Source organism: Solanum lycopersicum, chromosome 2 (assembly GCF_036512215.1).
Source record: "Solanum lycopersicum chromosome 2, SLM_r2.1".
Taxonomy (NCBI): domain Eukaryota; kingdom Viridiplantae; phylum Streptophyta; class Magnoliopsida; order Solanales; family Solanaceae; genus Solanum; species Solanum lycopersicum.
Genome location: NC_090801.1, coordinates 31218259 through 31240502, shown reverse-complemented (window position 1 = coordinate 31240502; position 22244 = coordinate 31218259). Strand labels below are relative to the sequence as shown.

Sequence of the window (22244 nt, the reverse complement as noted above, 5' to 3'; positions counted from 1 at the left end):
TTTTGTTCTTTCTTTCTCTTCATTCTTTCAACCGCACTTTCCAGAGTATTCCTTATAACAGTCACCCTCAACTCATGACATTTCCATGAGTCAAGGTTCACAATACTCACGGTTGAGTCAGGGCCACGACAAGGTTGTTTTCTGCATTAGCCACCCTCAACTTATGCTTTTGGCATAAACTGAGATGCACATGTCCAAGGAGGGACCAGGGCTAACACATTATTCCCAGAGAAGATCAGTTGGGGTGAAAAAAAAGATCTTTTTTTAGGCTCATATCATTTGGATCAATACGGGATTACCTTCAAAAAAAATTCTTTTTTTTAGCTCAAGATTGACTATTTCAAAAACAGGCCTATGTTCTTTTCCTAATTGTTCATTTGGGCTTAATTTTAGCAAGACTAACCAGGCAAGTTCTAGCTCAGTCTCAATGGTGGATCCTTTGAATTTTCCTCACACTCACTTGACATTCATTACATTCTCAAATTATTAGACACCTAGTTCGAGTCTTAGATTCAAGGTCATGCAGTAATGTATCTCTATGTCATGTTTAGAGACACACAATTATCAATTACTATACCTAGTCGTGTATCATTTTCATATTGGGATATCATATTTGTTTTAGACATCATGCTTCAGAGTTATACTATGTACACAAGATATCACATGCCGGTTTAACACTAAAAGTAATCAGTCTTTTGGGAAAAAAGAACACGAGCAAGAAAACTCCAAAAGAGGATCATGAGTTTGGCTACTCAGACTTCATCCTAGCACTCACTTTCCATTTACCCCTCCCCCAACAAAAAGTTATGCAATTGTCCCCAATGCATAAAAACTAAAAAACGAGAGTGGTAGGTGAAGCAAACCTGAGACGCAAAGCGCCAGCAATCAGCAAGCTGGTGGGTCCGGTTCCGCGGAACCCACTACCTCTGTAGTCTGGACACCCTCAGTAGTGTCCTCATCAGCAACAGCACTATCAGTCATGCCTCCCGCTGTGTCCACATTTCTGTAGTAGCAGTGAAACACGACGGACCAGGTGACGGCCCTTCGTGAGTATGATGGACAGTCATGGGGTCCGTCATGTCTTACTTCAACAATGTTTATTTGGAGACTCTCAGAAGGAAAGTCTCTGACATTTATGACGGATAAGCAGGACGGACCGCCGTGATAATGATGGTCCGTCGTCGATGTCCATCGTGGGGCACTTAGAAAAGTATGGAGACCCTTAGGAGAGGGGTCTCTGACCGTCATGACGGTTGTTCATGACAGACCGTCGAGGGTACAACGGTCCGTTGCAGATGTCCGTTAGTGGAAACTTACATTAAATTGGAGACCCTTAGGACAAGGGTCTCTGACAACCATGAAGGTTGTGTACGACAAACTGTCATGGGTACAACGGTCCGTCGTAGATGTCCGTCAAAGGACACTTAGAAAAAGTTGGAGATTTTTAAAATAAATGAAAAATGTACCTGGAACGACATATTCATGCGACGGTCCATCTCAAGCGTGACGGTCCGTCGATGTATCCATCAGTGAATGTTGCAGAGTAATTTTTCGCAGAATTTCCTGGTGATGTGGTACCTGCAAATTTAAATCCCATTAGTAGAAAATGCTACCATTACTAGAAAGAAGACTATAGTTGGGTTAGAGGATACGTATTGGGTTGCCTCTCAACCAGCGCCTGATTTTACATCGCGGCACGACTGAAGACATTTGATTACTCAGACTTCATCAAGAAAACAGTACCACCGTTTTTTCGTAAGCCTATCCAATATCTGATATATGAAGGGCATAGAAAAATGGTCTTTTTCGGTCCATGTATTTAATTTACGGTAATCCATAGACACCCTCCATTTAGTAACCGGTCTCATTGGAATAAGTTCATTTTTCTAAATGGGGACCACAGTCGTTCCCCCTTTATTAGGTATACACTGAACAGGGCATACCCAACTACTATCGGCGATCGGATATATTACTCTGACATCCAACAATTTAATGATTTCCTTCTTCACGACCTCTTGCATAGGTGGATTTAAGCGCCTCTAGTGCTCAATACTTGGCTTATGATCGGTCATGAGTTGGATTTTATAAGAACAAATACCAGGAGGGATCCCAATAATGTTCGCAATAGTCCACTCAGTAGCTCTTTTGAACCTTTTTAGCACTTTCACCGAACTCTCAACTTGTTGTTCATTCAGGTCTGATGCAATGATTTTCGGCAAAATGTCACCATTCCTAAGAATGCATACCTGAGATGAGATGGGAGAGCTTTTAGTTCTAACTTTTGAGCCTCCTCTATAGATGGTTTCGCGGGTGGATACTCGCAATTCTTCATGTCTAACTCATATTTCTTCGGTTTAAATTCAATATCACCACGATCAAGAGCCACGACTAATGACCCAAACTCTTCAATGCAATCGTTATCAAAATTCATTATCACTGCCGCTAATGCTTCTACACCTAGACGTTCTTCTATTTGTGTCTCGTATGATTTACCAACTTTGTAGGATATAGCAGATACCTATTGGGCTCACCACTCTGCCTCATGGACCTACAAATATTGAAGGTCACATCTTCATTGTTCAACCAAAATTTTATGTGCCCCTTTTCCATATAAACTAAGGCTCTACCCGTATCAAGGAATGGCCTCCCAAGAATCATAGGCACTTCAAAGTCGACTTCATAATCAGGAATAACAAAATCTGTCGGAAATATGAACGACTCCACTTTTACTAGCACATCGTGAAGTATCCATATAGGACTTTTTACTGTTCGATCGGCCATCAGTAGCCGCATCACAGTGGGCTTTGGATCACCCAAACCCAACTTCTTGTAAACCGAGAGGGGCATGAGATTTATTCTTGCCCCCAGATCACATAATGTTTTCACAAAATGTAATAACCCGATTGTACAAGGAATAGTGAACGCACCCGAATCTTCTTTCTTTTGTACTAGAGATCTTGTAGCAATAGCACTACTATTCTGCATTCTATCATCATCCTCAAAAGTGACCGATATTTTCTTTATAACCATATCTTTCATAAACTTGGCATAAACGAGCATTTGTTCTAGAGCTTCTACCAAAGGGACATTTATAGAAAGCTGTTTCAACATTGTAATAAAACGGCGATATTTATCATCCTCGGTATTTTTCACTAATCTTTGAGGAAAGTGGGGGTCTAGGCATGGGAGTTACCTTTTTAGGCACTTCAGCATCTTTTCCAGTGTTCTCTTTTATTTCACCACGAACCTCTAACACTTTATCATTATCTTTTATCATCTTTTCCTCATTAGACGGCATAAGTGGGTCAATGGTTTGATTACCACCCCGGGTAGTGATTGCCATATAGTGTCCATCATTTTTCGGGTTTTGGACAGTGTTGCTAGGAAGAGTGCCTAGTTTCCGTGTGTTCACAGTCACAGATAATTGGGCCATTTGCAACTCAAGCTGCTTAATCGCTATTGCATGTGTATCGACTATCTTCCCAATACCCGCTAAATCACTCCTTAACTCTTTAATGTGCTCATTACTAGCATCAAACCTCATCATTATATTGTGCAACATATCCTCAACTCGCGCCATACTACCTCCACCATCCCTAGGAGCAACTTCACTATTTTGAGGAGGAACATGGGGCCCATTCCTGTTACCATAGTTACCTTTGTTGAAGTTGTTGTCGCGGTGGTAACTTCCATCTCAGACAAAATTACCCTCACTGTTATAGTTACCATAGTTCCGATCTTGGTTTCCTCGACCTTAGCACCAATTCTCCTGGTTTGGGCCTTGGGCATTCGGTCAGAAACCCCCCGTCTGCTCATTTACCCCATAGGAGTCCTCCTCATATCATCATTTGGTGGTGGTGGTTTAGACAAGTAGTTTATCTTTTCTGCACCCCAGTGACTTGTTTTAATACCAACCCAAGCTCAGTTCTCATCTAAGCCATCTCTTCACGAATCTCATATGTGGCTGGGTTGTGTGTGGATTGCACTGCGAAGGTATTTCTTCCAGTATCTGACTTTCTAGTACTCCAAGCTTTATTATTCCGGGAGATTTACTCTAATTTTTAGGCAATCTCGGCATAAGGACACTCCCCATAAGAACCACCGTCTATAGTATCCAATACTGCTTTATAATTATCAGATTGTCCCTGATAGAAGTATTCCTTCAGTGACTCATCATCTATGCAGTGATTGGGAACACTTCTCAAAAATTAAGTGAATCTATCCCAAGAACTGCTAACTGACTCTCTTGGTAGTGCCACAAAGTTGTTCACTCTGTCTTTGTGATTTAGGTTCTTGGAGACCGGATAGTAACATGCTAAGAAAACGTCTCTTAGTTGGTTCTAAGTGACAATTGAGTTATAAGGGAGCTTAGTGAAACAAATAGCAGACTCTCCTGTCAGTGAGAGAGTAAATACTCTTAGACCTATTACATACAAATTCAAATCAGGCCTCCCTACACAACTTTTACACACTTCCCTTACCTTAGCTATATAGGCATATGGGTCCTCAGAAGGTAGCCCTGAAAACAAACCTCTAGCAGTAAGCATTTGCATCAGATACTAGTTACCACAAAGGTGTGGCCTTGTGGTAGTGTGGGTAAGACAAGTGGCCCATCAGAGTCTGCAATATTATCATAACCTCTGTAGTATTCTTGAGGACGTGGAGCGGGATTATGTCCCCTTTGTTATTAAACCAGGATCATTGGGTAATAGCTGACCATGAGCATCAATTGGAGGTGGGATGTTCTGGTTTGGATCATCATCGTTAATACCCAAGTTCGATTCATAGTGCGTAGTGTACGCTCTAATTCGTGGTCGTAGGGAAAAAAGGGTTCTCTTCCTCTCCATGTATTTGACATACAAGTAAGTTAGTTCTGCAAGAATCAAACACAATAGAAAAGTAAAATTAAGAAAATATTGACTAAACTTTAGTAATAAGTTTAAGTTAATCTAAAAGCTACTTTCGTCGGCAGCGGCGCCAAAATTTGATAAGCTCAAACTTACTTCTCAAATAAGAAGTAAAGTGGTAGTATCAAGTAAAGAACCCAACTAATGAGGTTGGTATCGATCACACGAGGAAAATAGTTCAGACTTAAATTTATTCGATTATTGCTATTATTTAGTCAACTATTTCTCTATAAAACAAAAGGAAAAAAAATATTTATTTCTAAATTAGTGAAAATAATTAACTAAATTAAGGTAAACAACTAACAGATTCAAATCTCAAAGTTTAATCAATTAATAAAAGTAACTAGGGCTTAAGTGTTCCCCACAGGTTCCTAACTTGATAATTATAACTATAACAATTCTTTCCTAGTATCTTGCATACAAAGTGATAAGTTATGTATCTCTAAATCCTTGGTCCGGCATCTAGAAAATTTTACTCCGCACCTTGGTCCGTCTACGTGTGTTGCTATACTAACCCTCACCTTTACCTTATATGAAGCGTTGTATTCAATATTTGACTAAGTTATTACCTCGTACAAACCGACTCTAGCCTATTAGATAGTGTACACTAAATCTATGTTGATAATTCTTTTCCTATTATCTACCTCATTTGTCCGAAAAGTAGCATTAAGGCGAGTTCTAACTTTGGTCATCCGTTAAAAAAACATCTAAACGAAAGAATTATCAATACATGCAAGACACTATTCTAGAATTGCCATTTTGGTTAGATTTTACCTCATTATTCGCCCATGGTTCCCACAACCATAGTTATAGAGTTTAGTTACCCATGGTCATAATCACACTATTCATATATTTAATATAAGAATTCATGCACTTAATTTAATGAGAAAGAATAAAATACAGAAATTTACTTGATTAATCAACAAAAACACCAACATCAATTCCAGAAAAAGTGTATCAATTACTGAAATTAATTCTTCAATACTTGAACAAGAGAACTAAGAATTATCGAAAAGTCTAACAGTCTAACCCTAAATACGAGGTTTTTCGAACTATTTATAATAAAAATAAAAACCTAATAAAAGAAGGATTCTAATTACTAAAAATTTGTCCAAACGTGTCTAATTTGACGGACCTCGTGAAGGACCGTAGTGGTCACGATGAGTCGTCATGGCCTCTGTCGTCCCATACTTCACAAATTGTTCTGCTGCTTTCTTCATTACCCTTAACGAACAGGTATGACGGACCATTCCAAGCACGACGGTCCGTCAATGGTCTCCATTCCATAATACACTAACTTCTTGGAATTTGGGTACTGAGACTACTCTTTGATCATTACGACGAACTAGGTCAAACTTCCCCATCTTCCTTCGGCGGCTTTTCTCCTCACTATGATGCCACCTATGGACCGTCACAGACTCGACAGACCATCATAAGCTCCGTAGGTGGTCTCTTCTGCATTTCTCGCTCAAAAACTTTTGCGTTCATCTTTGGACAGATTTCTTGCAAATAAGGAGAAACTTACATAAAAGTCAATACAAAAAGGCTTTTGGACACATACTAAACTTAAGGAAAAAGCATTAAAAATGCTGTGAAACCACGGTACATCATCGACCACTAAAACTTCATTACAAGCAGTAAATTTTTACCCCTTAGTCTTCATACTAACAAACCATCACATTCCACTTCACAACTTAAGTACTATTTACTCATTCAATACACATCACTGCCTAATTAGTTCTATAACACTTCGAATATTACGGGCTCTCGTCATTATCATAAGCATGACTTTGATATATAGCCATATGAATACTCCTCCTCTTCGATTCAACACCTACAGTTGGTTGTTACCAACACAATGACACCTCATCACTAATAACTTACTAGGTGCATGACTATAATAACATATCTTGCCTCATCAGTATCTCCCTTTCTTATATTACTGAACCTCTACATGCATTCTTATAACATTAGGCACTTTTACTACTACTTATAATCTCATAATGCATACTATCTTTTTGGGTGAAAACACAAACCAAGCTCCACAACACCTCCTCATAGGGAAATCACCTGAAACAAGGTCTAAATAAGAGAGTATATCTCACTTTAAGCTCAAACACACAATTTATATGAATATATGTGTATTCTTCTCAATTAAACAGTTAAACTCACTCATAGGCTTCTCTCAAGCCCATCTAATGTCTCATCACTTTCTAAAGATTTTCACAAACAGTTACTCATTGATAAGGATCTGGTTTTTCTTTTCAACTACCTTGAGTATGAGGGCTAGTCGAATGGATATGAGAAATGCAAAAGTTTGGAATAAGTTCCTTATGACATAGCTCTACTACACGATTTTAGAGTATGAATAAAGGGAAACTTTTCTTAAATATCTGTAGTCCCTCATTTATAGAAGTGGGGCCCTCACAACCATAAATAAGAACCTACTTGACACAGCTTCATAGCCATCCTAGGACACTTGAACTTTGTGTTCTAATACCAAGTTTGTCATGACCCAAGCCTACACCCTGAACGTGGTTGGCACTCGAGAACCATTGTTGGTCCTCAAGAGAACCTTCATCTTGGTTGACTACAAGAAAAAAGCTAACTCAAGCATACATATGCATCAAAATTGAAATAAACATTTAAAAACAGTTGACTGAATCTCAAAACTTCACTGAATATATTGAGTATGAAACATAAATTTTAAATAAAATATATGAAACTAAACGACTCCAAAACTTTCTATCTATGAAGACTCTGCTGTATAAAGATGAGTGTTGGACCATTAGACCCACGACTCCTCAAAATAACTACTACTAACAACTCATAAAACTAAGTACGCCAAAAGCAAAGTGGTCTCACTCATACGGAAAGGAGAGGATGAAGTGATCCCAAAAGAATCTTGCTAAGGAACCTAATAATTTGTATCTCTATCAATAAAAGATGAAAGACGGATAGCATCAATCTATTGAATATATGAGTATGTAATATAGTTGAATAACAAATAACTGAAAAAATACTACAATAGATAACAATGTACTCAAGGATGAATTTAAACAAAAAAAGGAGTAAAATCATTTAAATCTTCACACTACTTTTTGATCTCTGAACTTAACATAATATATGAGTATGTAATATAGTTGAATAACAAATAACTGGAAAAGTACTACAATAGATAACAATGTACTCAAGGCTGAATTTATAGAAATAAAGGAGTAAAATCATTTAAATCTTCACACTACTTTCTGATCTCTGAACTTAACATAATAAGTGATACAAAAAAATTACACTTTTAACAATTGGGAGATTCTCTAATCGACAATCATCACTGTGAGCGACGTGATGATACAACATCTCATCACGCTGCCGGAACTATCCTATACCTTGTCGGGATATAGGAATCCTCAAGCTAATAAGGAATAATCTAAAAAGTATGACCATTTACCCATATTGGCTACATAGTTTATGGGGGATATGATTAGTCTGAAATCTCCCCCACATAGGTGCTCAATACTACTCCCAATTATATATACTCATGCTTATATGTTTTTTGAAAAAACATAACTCTTCCTCTGGGTTGAGATAATTGTTCAAACTACCCTCTTAAAAGAAGTAACTTCTCTTGAAATAACTTTTGAACTCATAATTCATTTAAACATCTCAACTTCTCTTTTATAAATGTAAATATTGATGCCTCTCTAATATATAGTCCCTTATACTCATAGTTGAAAACTCTTTCTCAAAAATATTTCAAAAAATCATATTATAATATGATCATTGATGACTCCGAAGTCATACTGCATAAATATTGATGGTATATCTAGATACCATACTTCCTAAACGTTGATGACATACTCGATTGTCATACTAATCATGTTTTAGAACCACTTTATCAAAACTTATCTTTACTTCCCCAAATAAACTTTGTTTAAAAACACCAAGTGTTGGCTTTAAAAAGCTTCTCAAATTTATAACTCAATTCATAGGGTTCATGCGAAACTGTGAACATGAATGACACAACTCAAGAATGTTAATGCATAACATGTAGCAATTCAATAATTAGGAGTAGAAATTAAAAATAAATAGGAACTCAACAACTCAAAATTAACTCATCTCAAGAATACTCAAATCTAGGGGTAGTATCCCAAAATACTCTTTTATTGATTTGAAAGTAGGTGTAGGGCGTGAGAGTCTAAGACTATGATAGTCGTACATGTCTGAAAGAAGAAGTTTCTTGAATAATCTTGAAGAATATTTACAAAGAACCCTAATTTGAAGAACGATCAAGAAATCCTTTCTTGAGATTCTTGAGTTAGCTAGTTTCTTGAAAATCCTGTGGTCATGGTTAAGAATTCTATTAATGATCATGATTATAAGAAAGACTTTCAGTTGGATATATTGAAACACTTCGAAAAGGACATACTTTGAAGAAGAATCTTGAAAAAGATTTGGAAGAACATCACTTGAATATGAATCTTGAAAAATATTTGAAAGAATCTTGCTTTGAAGTTTTATGTTTTGATATTTACTTAGAATTTTGTGTTAGGGTTTGAGAGAGGAGAAGAATGAATTAAAAAGATGTAAATAGGAATGTTTAGGGCTTTATAGCAGTTAATAAATCTGTTTTTAAGGTTTTCCTAGTGGTATAAGGAGAAGAAAATTACATTATTTAGAATTTTCCCGCAAGTAAAATGGAACTGCAATACATTATTTACTAAAATGATTATAACTCTCTACTCTGAACAAGGAATGACGCAAACTTGGTAGCTTTGGAAAGAAAATTCATCGAACTTTAATTTGATAGGTTATGGTCCATGTAACTACTCTTCATATTCTAAGATATGATCATTTTAAGTTGACCAAAGTAAAATCTTACATCCTAACTTATTCGGAATGGAAAATTTCAACTCAACTTTCTTCTAGGAGTTTCTAGTGACCTTAATTGATAACCGAAATTGTTTCCACACTAAAGAATTTAGCTTTACATATATGAGCACTTTAAGAATAAACGATAAGAAATTTTATTCAAAACACCACAGATAAATGATCCCTTCATGTTTGCAGCATATTTTATGGTCAATCTATATATTTGGTTTATTTTGTGAGATTCCAAATGAGTTATGATGATTGATTTAAATGATAGAGTTATATTTTGAATTGGTTGGTTGACTAAATCTAGTGAATCACACCTATGCTTCATGCGTTTTACCTCCAAAGGCGCCTTTCAATGAAATATAAAGTTTGTTAGTATTTGTATGTGGTTGCCTTAGACTAGGCTGGAATTTAGATGTTTTAGGTTTTGTTACATCATCTTGTACTTATGATTTTCTCCATATAGGACTTGTTTTTTGGCGTTCTTGCGTTGATTCTTTTGACTATGCTAGATCATCATAATGTGAGTCGGTTATACATGGACTTAGTCTGGGACTGGAGCGGTGTGATTGGGGTAGGAATCATCCCTTAAGTAATTTCCCCTTTATTGAAATCTCTTCTTGATCCCTCTTGACACCCAATTTTGGCCTAACATTTTTAAAATTCGTAACTGTTAGGTTTTATTTATTTAATAGTTCAAAATTCTTTTTTTAAAATTTTAAATAAGTTTATCGATAACTATCCTTATTTTTCAAAATTTAGGAATTTTTATCAGTTAATGTTAATTACATTATTTTTTGTCATAGCTGGTTGAATACGTTCAAATATTTATTCATTTTGATTAAATCATACAACACCTTCACAAAATGCAATAACCCAATGGTACAATAAATAGTGAAAGCTCCAGGATCCTCGTTCTTTTGCACTAATGACCGCGTAGCAATAGCAGTACATCGTTCTAACCTTATATAATCCTCAAACGATAACGACCCTCTTTTTGGTCACTAAATCCTTCATAAACTTTGCATACCCAAGCCTTTTCTCCAAAGATTCTATCAACAATACATTGATGAAAAGTTGTTTCAACATAGTTATGAACCTAAGGTATTTTCCTTCTCCCATCTTCTTCACCAATCTCTGTGGGAATGGAGGTGGAGGTCTAGTCATGGGAACAACTTTTTGGGTTATATCTGCTTCCTTCTCTGCAGCATTTATAGACTCTCTAATAACCTCAATCTCATTATCATCTCTTTCTATCACAACTTCAACCTTAGACGGCATATGAGGATCAATGGTTTGCTTACCTCCTCGTATAGTGATTGTCATACAGTGTCCTTTATTCTTTGGATTCTAGATAGGAATTCTAGAAAGTGTGCCAGGCTGACATGGGTTTACTGTAGTTGACAACTGGGTCAACTGTTGCTCAAGTTTCTTGATCGACACTGCATGGGCATCAACTTTTTGACCAATTCCAGACAGGTCGTTTCACATATCTTTCACATTTGTATCATTATCATCAAACCTCTTCATCATTTTCTGCATCACATTCTCAATGTGTGACATGCTACCCCCAGCTTCCATATTGACAGATTCGCGATTTGCAGGTGGAACATAAGGCCTAACTCTCTCATTTTTGTTATCATAGTTGTTCCGGTTGTAGTTGTTATTGCGATTATAGTTCCAATCCCGGATATAGTTTCCCTCTCATTGAGTTTCTGTAGTTCCGATTTTGGTTTCCTTGACCTTGGCGCCCATTATTCGAGTTAGAACCTTGGGCGTTGGTTCATAAACCCCCTGTCTTATCATTCACTAGATATGCATCCTCCTCATAGTAGCATTCCTCAATTGATGGTGTGGAGTTCTAGTTAAGTAATTTACTACATTCACCTTTTCAGCATTTCCTTATATACTTCAATACCAACCCAAGTTTTTTCCTCATTTGAGCCATCTCCTCACGAGTGTCATCACTAGATTGATCTGGTGCAGCTTGAACATTGAATGTACTTATTCCAGTATTAGCTTTTATAGTGCTCCATGCCTTAGTAATTTGGAAAAAGTTCTCAAATGTTTCAGTGATCTCCTAAAAAGTGCACTCACCATAGGATTCTCCAGTGATAGTATCCAACACAGCCTTTCTGCTATCAACCTTCCCTCTGTAGAAATACTCCTTCAATGACTCATCACCAATACGATGATTCAAAGAACTTCTAATGAATGCAGTGAATCTATCCCAAGATCTGCTCAGAGACTCTCCAGGTAGTGCAATGAAATTACTCAACTCGTCCTTGTTGGAAATACATTTCCATGAACACTCGATGCAATTGGTCCCATGTATAAATTGAACAATATGGAAGCAGCAAACCACATCGCAGCATCACGGTCCAATGATAGAGGGAATACTTTCAACCCTATGACATAAATATATAACTTTGGTCTCCCCACACAACTCTTACAGACACTTCTCAATTTAGCCATGTGACTATGCGGATCTTCTGAAGCTAGCCCAGTAAACAACCCTCTCACTGTATTATCTGCATAAGACTGTTGGTCACCACAAAAGTATGTCTTGGAGGTAGCATAGGAAAAACAATGGGCCTTTCTAATTCAACTGTATTGAAGTCAAACCTGTAGTTATCACGCAACCTCAATGCTAGCGGATTTTGCACTCTCTTTGCATCTCAGACAAGATTCCACCATGAACTTGAAATTGCACATTAACAACCCCGGGAGGCTGCAACTGTACTCAATCATTTAGATTCTCTTTTATTGGACTGATTTAGACCTCTTGATTATTCATTTTTCATAAAGTGTTGCTCAAATTCTAGATCGTAGGGGGTTAGTGGGTCGACTCAACTTCGTGTACTTGGCATACATTAGAGTAGAAACTTGTATAAAAAAAATAAATGTAAAATCAGGAAATACTTGGCTAAAGTTCAATAATGTAGTTAAACCTAATCTAAAAATTGTATTGCTCGGCAGCAACGCCAAAACTTGATATACTAAATTATACTTTCCTAAAGAAGTATAGCAGTTGTCGTTAAAAAAAGAACCCTACTTGTAGGTTGGATCGATCCCACGAGGAATATAACTCAGATTTAAACTTAACCCACTATTGTATCTGTTTAGTCAAACTATTTTTGAAAAAAGTAATCAAAAGGGGGGATTTTATGTAAGCAAATAATTGATTGTTGATCAAGTAACAAGTAATAATGATTCAAACTTTTGTTTATCAATATGAGAAAGAAACTAGGGTTTAAGCGTTCCCCATAAGCTCTTAATGAGGTAACCCTAATAATAGTAATCATTTCCTAGGATTTTACATGCAAAGGTTGTAAGATAGGTATGCCTAGGTGATTGGTACTTCAAATAAGGAATTTCAGTACGTACCTTGGTCTGACTACGAGTGTATATTTTACTAACCCTTATCTTTGCCTTAGATTAGACATCACATCAATGTATGACTTAGTTTTCACCCTCACACCAATTGACGTTAGACTATTAGATAGCATTCACTAAATCTCTGTTGTTAATTCTTTTCTCATTAACTACCTCCTTGGTTCGACAAATAGCAACGAGGCTACTTTTAACGTTGGGCCATCTTTAAGAAGACTTCTAATTGAAAGAATTAACGATACATGTAAAAACACTATTCAAGAATTACTTAATTATTGTTCATATTTTGGCAATTGCACATGGTTCCCACAACTGTTGTATATTTAGAAACTCGTGCTTGAAAGAACACAATCATGTTTTCATAAGAAGAATTCATGAACTTACGATTAGAGTACAAGAAACCCAAAATCTTCAATTGAATTTTAAAATCAAAATCTTGTAAAACAAAATTCGAAAATGAATTTGATAAAGTTGAAAGTTAAATTCCACAAAATACCAAGAATTAAAAGTTAAAAATAATGTCTAACACCCAAATAGGAGGTTAGGAAACAAAATAAGGAAATAAGTAGTATGGACGCAGTTTTTGTCGACGACACGATCTACGGTCTATAGGTCACTCTCCGTGGTTCAACACTTAGCATTTTTCAGCAGGAACTAAAACGTTCACTCTCAGATCATCAATGATGGACGTGGAGGACGGACCGTGGATCAACTTACGGTCCTTGGGTCTTCTTTTGTGGCTCAACACTTAGGATTTTTCATCAGGTAACTTTTTGAATCCATCGAGGGATGTGCAGGATGGACTAAAGGTTGACCTACGATCCATGAATTGCTTCGTAACTCCACATTTAATCAGAATTCCGTAATGATCCATCCATGCCTACCCAACGACGGCCCATCACAAGACCTACGGTCCGTGGGTCACTCCATGGGTGGCTCATTCTGCATAATTTCAGTTGTCATCTCCTTCAAATACATTCTAGACTTATTTCCTGCAAAATATAGCACAATACACATTATTTCTAATACAACATAGCTCTAGACACACACAACTTCTAAGTGAAGTGCATCAAAAATCATGTAAACTCACTGTACATCAACCAACAATAGTCTTTGAGTACGGACCACGTCGAGGATATAAGTTCGGACAGTAATTCCCTCCCAAACTCCCAATTTTTTTAAAAAAAAATGGTATGAATATAAAATAAAATTGGATGTTTATTAAAAAATTGTCAAAACTTGATTAATATTATATGGAAAAATATCCATTCGACTACACAATACTTCTTAATAGTGTAGTGGACGTATGCCACCTGTACAAATGAAATATATGGATTGTTTTGTAAATAATCCTTTAGGAATTTTTTTTAAAAAAGAAAAGAAATCAACATTTTAAATGTTCCTTTTTTCTTTTTTTACCTCATAATAAGTGTATTAATTCGTGTGTTCTTATGTGAAGGCGTGAACAATTAAACCAATTTTGAGAATTCAGAAACTCCATACTTTTGGTTTATCTTTACTTTTTAGAATAATTTTACAATGTTAACTAAAATATAAATAAAATTAAAGAGGTATTAATACATACAAACATTTTGGATTTTATATTATTTAGTGTAAAAGTACCTGTAACACCTCGGATTTGAGAAAATAGAAAAATGCATCTTTTCAATATCTGATGTCAGTACCAACAAACCACCCACAGACTGTAGGTGGGGTCCCATGGTTCAGTCCTAGACTTAGGGAAATTTTAGGATCCAAATATGAGACATACGGTCGTGGTCCATGGTGCATCGATGGACCCACAGACCATAGGTGGGGTCCGTCATTGGGATTTGAATTTTGATGGTCTCTCATCCCACCCACGGTCAACTAGTATGGTCTGTGGTTGGACCTACGGATAGTTGGTAAGGGTCAACAATTATTCATAGGAAAATGATTGTTGGTTCAACTTCATACATTCATATATTTTAGCACAAAATGAATCAGATGGCCCATGGCCTATCATATTCAAGATAATTGAATCCTTTTTCCAATGGCACCAAGTTTTACAAAATCCAAGCTCAGAGTAAAAAGTTGTGCTCATTTTAGTAAAGCCCTGTCGGGAAGAGGATGAACGATGACTCCCAACGACGGCTTGTAGGTCAAACAATGGCCCGTCAATCCTGTAGTAGGTGGCACTCGTCAGATTTAAGTCAGGGCCATTTTGATCCTTTCCCCTAAGCATTGGGCACTTAAACTATCTCGTTTGATGCCTAAATTATGTTGTTTTACCCAGAATAAGTCTAGTAACCTAGTCAGACATACCCAACACCCTCATTCTCCAAAAATTATCAACTTAGAACAAAAAAAAGGCACCAGTTTCTTTCAAGAACTAGCAGCAGCTTTCTTGAAGGTTCAGCCACTAAATCCAAGGGAATCTTCGTTAATTTCATCACCGGGTATGTGGGATTTCAATAGTAAACTCCTTTCATCCACTAGGTCCCTAGAAATCAGTCAGATCCTTGATTCTGCATATCTTGTTTAGACCCAGGGTTTCTAAAACCTTGGATAATTATTGTGATATAGTTGTTGTAATATCCTAAATCGAATTAGCTTGTTTTTTGGAAAGTTCGCTTAGTTCCTTGCATGAAACTCAAAATCTTAGTTTGTATAAATTCTTTTAATTCATGAACTATACTTGCTAGGTCAGATAATTTGATGATCATGTTCCAGATTTCAAATGCTACATTATTAGTATATAAATGTTACATTCTCATATTGCATGTTAGTATTTTGAATTATTCGGTATTTCAGTTACATTTCGGTCATATACATATTCAGTTAGGAGTAGACTTAGCACGAGTAGGACTAGGGTTCAATGTACCCTCATAGTACCATAACTAACGTGACCTCATAGAAGTATAACTCTGCTCTGTTGGGCATCCGATTTAGTGATCATGTCAGTCATGCATTTATACCCCTTGACAAGGTACATTGGGTCCTCTCAATGGGGCGTATACATTTGACTTGATATTTAGCTCACCTAATTTATTTTGGTTAATAGTAGCTCTCACGGTCAGACTCTTAGTGCATTTGACCAGGTTTTTAGTATATACCTTAGCATTCAGTTCAGCATGTTATGTTCATGAATAGTATTTGGTCATTACATTCAGTTTAGATTTTCAGTTATATTTTAGTATCTATATTTCTGCTCAGATTATGTCATTACTCAATTATGTTTTGTGCAACTTATGTATTTGTTCAACTTAATATTTTCATCATGCATATTTAGTATATTCCAAGTATTGATGGATACTCTAAGGTACATCATTTTATGATGTAGGTTCAGGTACTCAGTATCCAGATCACGCTTAGATCGATTCTCGATCCGTTATCAGCAGCTTCAGTGGTGAGTCCTCATGCTTCGAGGACAATTGACATCTTTCACTTTAATCTTTGTTATTAATTTCAATTTAGAGCTAGATGGGGGCATGTCCCGGCAACTCAACTCAGTTAGAGGCTTTTCAAACATAGTAGTAGAATAAACTTGACTTGTTAATTAATTTTTCAGTTATTATTAAACTCTTAGTATGTTTCATATATTCAGACTAGTTGGGTATTCCCCTTTTTAAGTTATCCATTGTTTTAGCTTATGTATAATATATGTTTTATTAAGGTATTCTCAATCTGCTTTATATATGAGAGGCACAGGGTTAGCTTGGGGTCACTCGTGATCCTAGATCCCGTGTTATGTCAAAAGGGTAGCCTCGGGGCGTGACAGTATTTATCCCTCTACTCTTTATTAACTGAATTTTCTTAGAATTTTTTCATTGTTCAAATAACAGAATTGTTCAAAGTTCATTTGGCATTTTTGAATTTTTTTTCATATTTGTCATTTTATTTATTGAAGTTGAATAATTTTTTTGAGATGAAATGCACTACTTACGAAGTAATATTTCTGATTTCACAAATGACATTGGTGGAATTTATGGTTAAAATATGTCCTTAAATTTGTTTCTTAGTAAATACGCATTCTCTACAAATTCACTTAATATAGAATAGAGTCAATACTTTTTGAAGAAATTACAAGAAAAATAATCTTAACCTCTCATATTCATTTGTACACATGATATACATTCACTAAACCATTGGAAATACTCCTCTATTCTATATTAACTGAATTTTTAAGGTAGTGTACACATATTAAGGAAAACAATAAAGAACAATATTTGAACCATATTTTTCTAGGGGAAAAGGTCAAAAATGCCCTTGAATAAAAACACCTTCCGCTTATGGTTTGGTCCAAAAATATCCTTGTTGTCAATACTTCGGTCCAAAATGCCCTAATTGTTATGTATGGGTAAAAATACTCATTCTTATATATATAATTTTTTATTTGTAAGACATTTGTTTTTCTAATAATATTTTTTAAAATTAGCAAATATTTATCCTATTTTAATTCAGAAAAAAATAAAAATATTTCTTATTTTATTATAATTATCTTTTACTGTTATATAAATAAAAATTAATGAAGAATTTACCATGATCTTATATATATATGCAATATATTTTCCATCGAAATGGTACATTAAGTTATTCGATTTTAGTTAATTAAATGAGATTAAAAAGATAACAAAAATTCTTACGTTTCATTTGTTATAGTGATTTCAAAAGGAAAAAAATCAAGAGTAGGTCATTTTATAATACCATAATTAGGTTGATGATTTATTAAAAAGAAAAGAAATAATATATTTATTCGAAAAAGAGCATTAATGACTCATTTAATAACTGTATGGACATTTCTAGATCAAAATATTGACTTGCAATGCATTATTGAGCCAAAGTATTGACGACGAGAGCATTATTGAACCAAAGTATTGATGACTAGAGCATTTTTGTTCATTTCACTTTGTTTAAGAGCATTTTTGACCCTATTCCCTTTTTTCTATTACCCTTTTGTTTATTCCTTAGAAAAAAAGGTTTGAATTTTGACTATAATAATAACTACTAAAGAAGTGGGAGTGGAGCCACGTTGTCCCAAGGGTGTCGTTGAAAAATTATACTATATACACACACGTCAAGTTTTGATTTTCATATTGATATATATATTATTTTGGACATCTGAAATGACAAAGTAATTCGTAGTGGAATCGGCTAAAGTTGTCGCAAACCCACATACTGACCTAGTTCGATACCCTGTGTTAATAAGTAAAAAACATGTGTAACTTTAACATAAATATTTAGTAATTTGGTGGCAAATAGTGTTAAGCTTGTCTTGAGTAACCTGGTCCCCCTTTCTCGCGTAAAAGCAATTAGAATTTGAACACACAAGTTTGAATCTCCCCTCCAATAAGGAAAAAAAATTCAATTAAAATTGAATTATTTTCTTAAATTTTAATACATTTTCATTGTGAAGTAAGATTTTTTAAAATTTTAAACACATTTCATAAAATTCCTGACTTAAACAATTAAAAAGAAGTTAAAGAAAATCTCAACCTCGTAAAGATGATTAAATATGAAGTCATAAATATAAGTAGTCCTTTATTGAAGTATATTAGTGTAGTTTAACTCGTTGAAAATTACAAAACTTTATTTAAAAAATAACAAAAAGGAAAAAAATGAAACAATTCTATTGAAAAAAGCAATAGAAATTTAATTAATATGTAAGGGGTGGAATAATAGACAAAAGGAGATGGTTTCCCATATTTATCAGCGTAGTGAATTATTTTAAAGGTTTTTTAAATTATAGAACATTGGCGTGGCTAAGTAGGTAGGGAGTGGATGCCCTTGCTGAGTGCCAACGCTCTTGGATGGCTGATTGAATCGGCTTTATCAACTCAATCGCTTCTTCTTGGTCGAGCTATTCATGCCCATATCATCAGAACTATTGAACCCCCTTTTCCACCTTTTCTCTCTAACCATCTCATCAACTTCTATTCCAAACTTGATTCCCTCAACTCAGCTCAACTCCTTCTTTCACTCACTCCGCCCCCTTTCCGTTCCGTCGTCACCTGGACCGCTCTCATTGCTGGCTCCGTTCAAAATGGTCATTTTACTTCTGCCCTTCTACATTTCTCTGACATGCGTTGCCAGTCTGTTCAACCCAATGACTTCACCTTCCCTTGTCTTTTCAAAGCTTCCGCTTTCTTGCATTACCCCCTCATGGGCCTGCAGCTTCATGCACTGGCACTGAAAGGTAGCTTCATTAACGATGCGTTTGTTGGCTGTAGCGCATTTGATATGTATTGTAAAACCGGTCTGCGGGAATATGCGCAGAAGGTGTTTGATGAAATGCCGCACAGGAATATTGCAACGTGGAACGCTTGTATTTCTAATTCCGTGCTTGACGGAAGACCTTATGATGCTTCTCTAAAATTTGTTGAGCTTTTAAGACTAGGTGAAGAGCCACCTAATTCTATTACTTTTTGTGTGTTTTTGAATGCTTGCTCGGATGGTTTGTATTTGAAGCTTGGGCAGCAGTTGCATGGTTATGTTATTCGACTTGGCTTTGGATCAGATGTCTCTGTTCTAAATGGAATGGTTGATTTTTATGGAAAATGTCACCAGGTGAAGTATTCAGAGCTAGTTTTCAATGAGATAAATGTGTGTAATGGTGTATCATGGTCCACCATGTTGGCAGTGTATGAACAGAATGATATATGGGACAAAGCTTTTATGCTGTTTCTTAAGGCAAGGAAGGAAGGTATTAAGCCAACTGAATTCATGGTTTCAAGTGTGCTTAGTGCTTGTGCAGGAACGGCAGTGCTTGAGCTGGGGAGGTCTATTCATGGTCTTGCAGTAAAGGCTTGTATCGAGCATAACGTATTTGTTGGCAGTGCACTTGTTGACATGTATGGTAAATGTGGTAGCATAGAAAATTGTGAGAGCGCCTTCTATGAAATGCCCGAGAGGAATTTGATAACTTGGAATGCAGTAATGGGTGGTTATGCTCATCAAGGGTGTGCAGATATGGCATTGCGTTTGTTTGAGGAGATGACTAGTGAAAGTCATGATGTGGTGCCTAGTTATGTGACATTTATTTGTGTATTGACAGCTTGTAGTAGGGCTGGAGCTGTTAAAATAGGCATGGATATCTTTGAATCTATGCGGAAGAAGTATGGGATCGAACCAGGGCCAGAGCATTATGCATGTGTTGTGGACATACTTGGAAGGGCTGGTTTGGTAGAGCGTGCATACGACTTTATCAAGAAAATGCCTGTTCCACCTACAGTATCAGTCTGGGGAGCTCTTTTAGGGGCTTGTAGAGTTCATGGGAAACCTGAACTAGGGAAGGTTGCGGCTGACAATTTGTTTCGACTTGATCCTTTGGACTCTGGAAACCATGTCGTTCTTTCTAATATGTTTGCTGCTGCTGGAAGGTGACCTTAAGTTCTTTGTTTCACTAAGATAATCCTTGGATTTCTTATTGCATGCAACAAGTTCACCATATGGCAGTCAATGTTCCTTCTTTTTGACCTAGTTAATATGCATATAGATACCGACTTTGAAAGTTTCTCCTCAATGCATTGTTCAGTAATTCCGTTTTCAACCAGTCACTGCTTAATCTTTTTTAGGCACTCTTGTCATCCTATTACACAGTCCAATTATACTTACTGTGAAGCTATCCCTGGAGAGCAGAGGGCCAGTTAAGCTATGCTTTTTTTGTTGTTGATGCCTCATAAATAAAAGTATTTAGACAATTTCAGTACTGCTACATTTAACTATAGATACTTGCAGAAACATTGCATGAGATTTTAAATTGTGAAGGTTTACTCTAACCCCTTGAAGGATCATATGTGAAGTTCTTTTCTTTGTGTTACTACTGCAGCTAGATTTGGAAAATCTTTCTTCCTCTATCCTCATTTGTATTCCACACATTTGCATTAATAGTATTTTTGTATCAACTTGGGCTTGGAAGGAGAGGGTAGGAAATCATGCTTATTCCTTTAGATAAATGGGCACTTCTATCTGTAGAATGCAAGTTCAGTAGCTGTAGTATAAGTTTGCCTTTTTGCAATATCTATTTATCATAAGAGGTGACTGCAGGTGGCATGAGGCTAATCTTGTTAGAAAGGAGATGAAGGATGTTGGCATCACAAAAGGGGCTGGAATTAGTTGGATATCTGCAAAGAATTCTATCCATGTTTTCCAAGCTAAGGATACAACTCATGAGAGATACCCAGAGATTCAAGCAATGCTGGCCAAGTTAAGGAGAGATATGAAAGCAGAAGGTTATATTGCCGACACAAATTCTGCACTATACGACTTAGAGGAGGAAGAGAAGGAATCAGAAGTTTGGCATCACAGTGAAAAAATTGCACTTGCATTTGGTCTCATTACTATACCTCCTGGAGTCCCAATAAGGATTACAAAAAACCTGAGGGTTTGTGTGGATTGCCATAGTGCAATAAAGTTCATCTCGGGCATTACTGGTAGAGAAATTGTTGTGAGAGATAACAACCGCTTCCATTCCTTCAAGGACTACCAGTGCTCATGTAGAGATTATTGGTGAATCTAGTTTAAGCTCCTTGCCGTTGATTCAGGCATTGAGTCACACTCGTGATACTGCTGCAGCAATAGGAGTGATGTTAGGATTGAGGATCTGAACTAGAAGATATCACCTCCATAATTTTTCTTCACTTCCAAGGCCAAGCTGTAATTGCATACAAGGTGCACCATCCCTTGCTAGAGTCTTTATTGTGTATTTTAGTGCCTTGGATGTTACTTTCCTCCGCAGCATTACATTTGCACGGTGATGGCATTTGTTGCCTCTCTCATTATTTCTTTCTTTATTCTATCATTATACCTCGTAATGTGTCTAACTTCTAACTCGTTTATCTACCTAAATAACCACCCCATTATCTTAATTATTCCTCTATAAATAGTGATGACCTTCCTTATTTTGGATAAATAAAAATATAGAGTGCATAAAAGTTGAGAAAATGACCAAAATAGTCCTTGATGTATAGGGGTTCAAGTATTTTGATCATTCATATATATCACCTTATTAAAATTGTCCTTCGAGTATAGGAAAAGATGATCATTTTGGTCCATTATCCTAAAATTAACCATTAAGTTAAAAGGTGTTCT

The 22244-nt window shown here is 36.1% G+C and overlaps 1 protein-coding gene across 1 annotated transcript; it reads left to right on the top strand.

The window, feature by feature from the left end:
• Positions 1-18839: 18839 nt before the first annotated feature.
• On the top strand, positions 18840-22021 carry LOC101260676 (pentatricopeptide repeat-containing protein At4g14850). The gene is made up of 2 exons (XM_004231437.5): positions 18840-20533; positions 21201-22021. Exons 1-2 carry the CDS (start codon positions 18936-18938, stop codon positions 21664-21666), a joined length of 2064 nt encoding a protein of 687 aa, XP_004231485.2. The 5' UTR covers positions 18840-18935; the 3' UTR covers positions 21667-22021.
• The last annotated feature ends 223 nt before the right edge of the window (positions 22022-22244 follow it).

Bases quoted from the DNA above. Each gene is read 5' to 3' on its own strand.
- LOC101260676 (XM_004231437.5), top strand. From the start codon at position 18,936: ATGCCCTTGCTGAGTGCCAACGCTCTTGGATGGCTGATTGAATCGGCT. The intron at 20,534-21,200 runs GTGACCTTAAGT...AGGTGACTGCAG, and splicing joins ATGTTTGCTGCTGCTGGAAG to GTGGCATGAGGCTAATCTTG.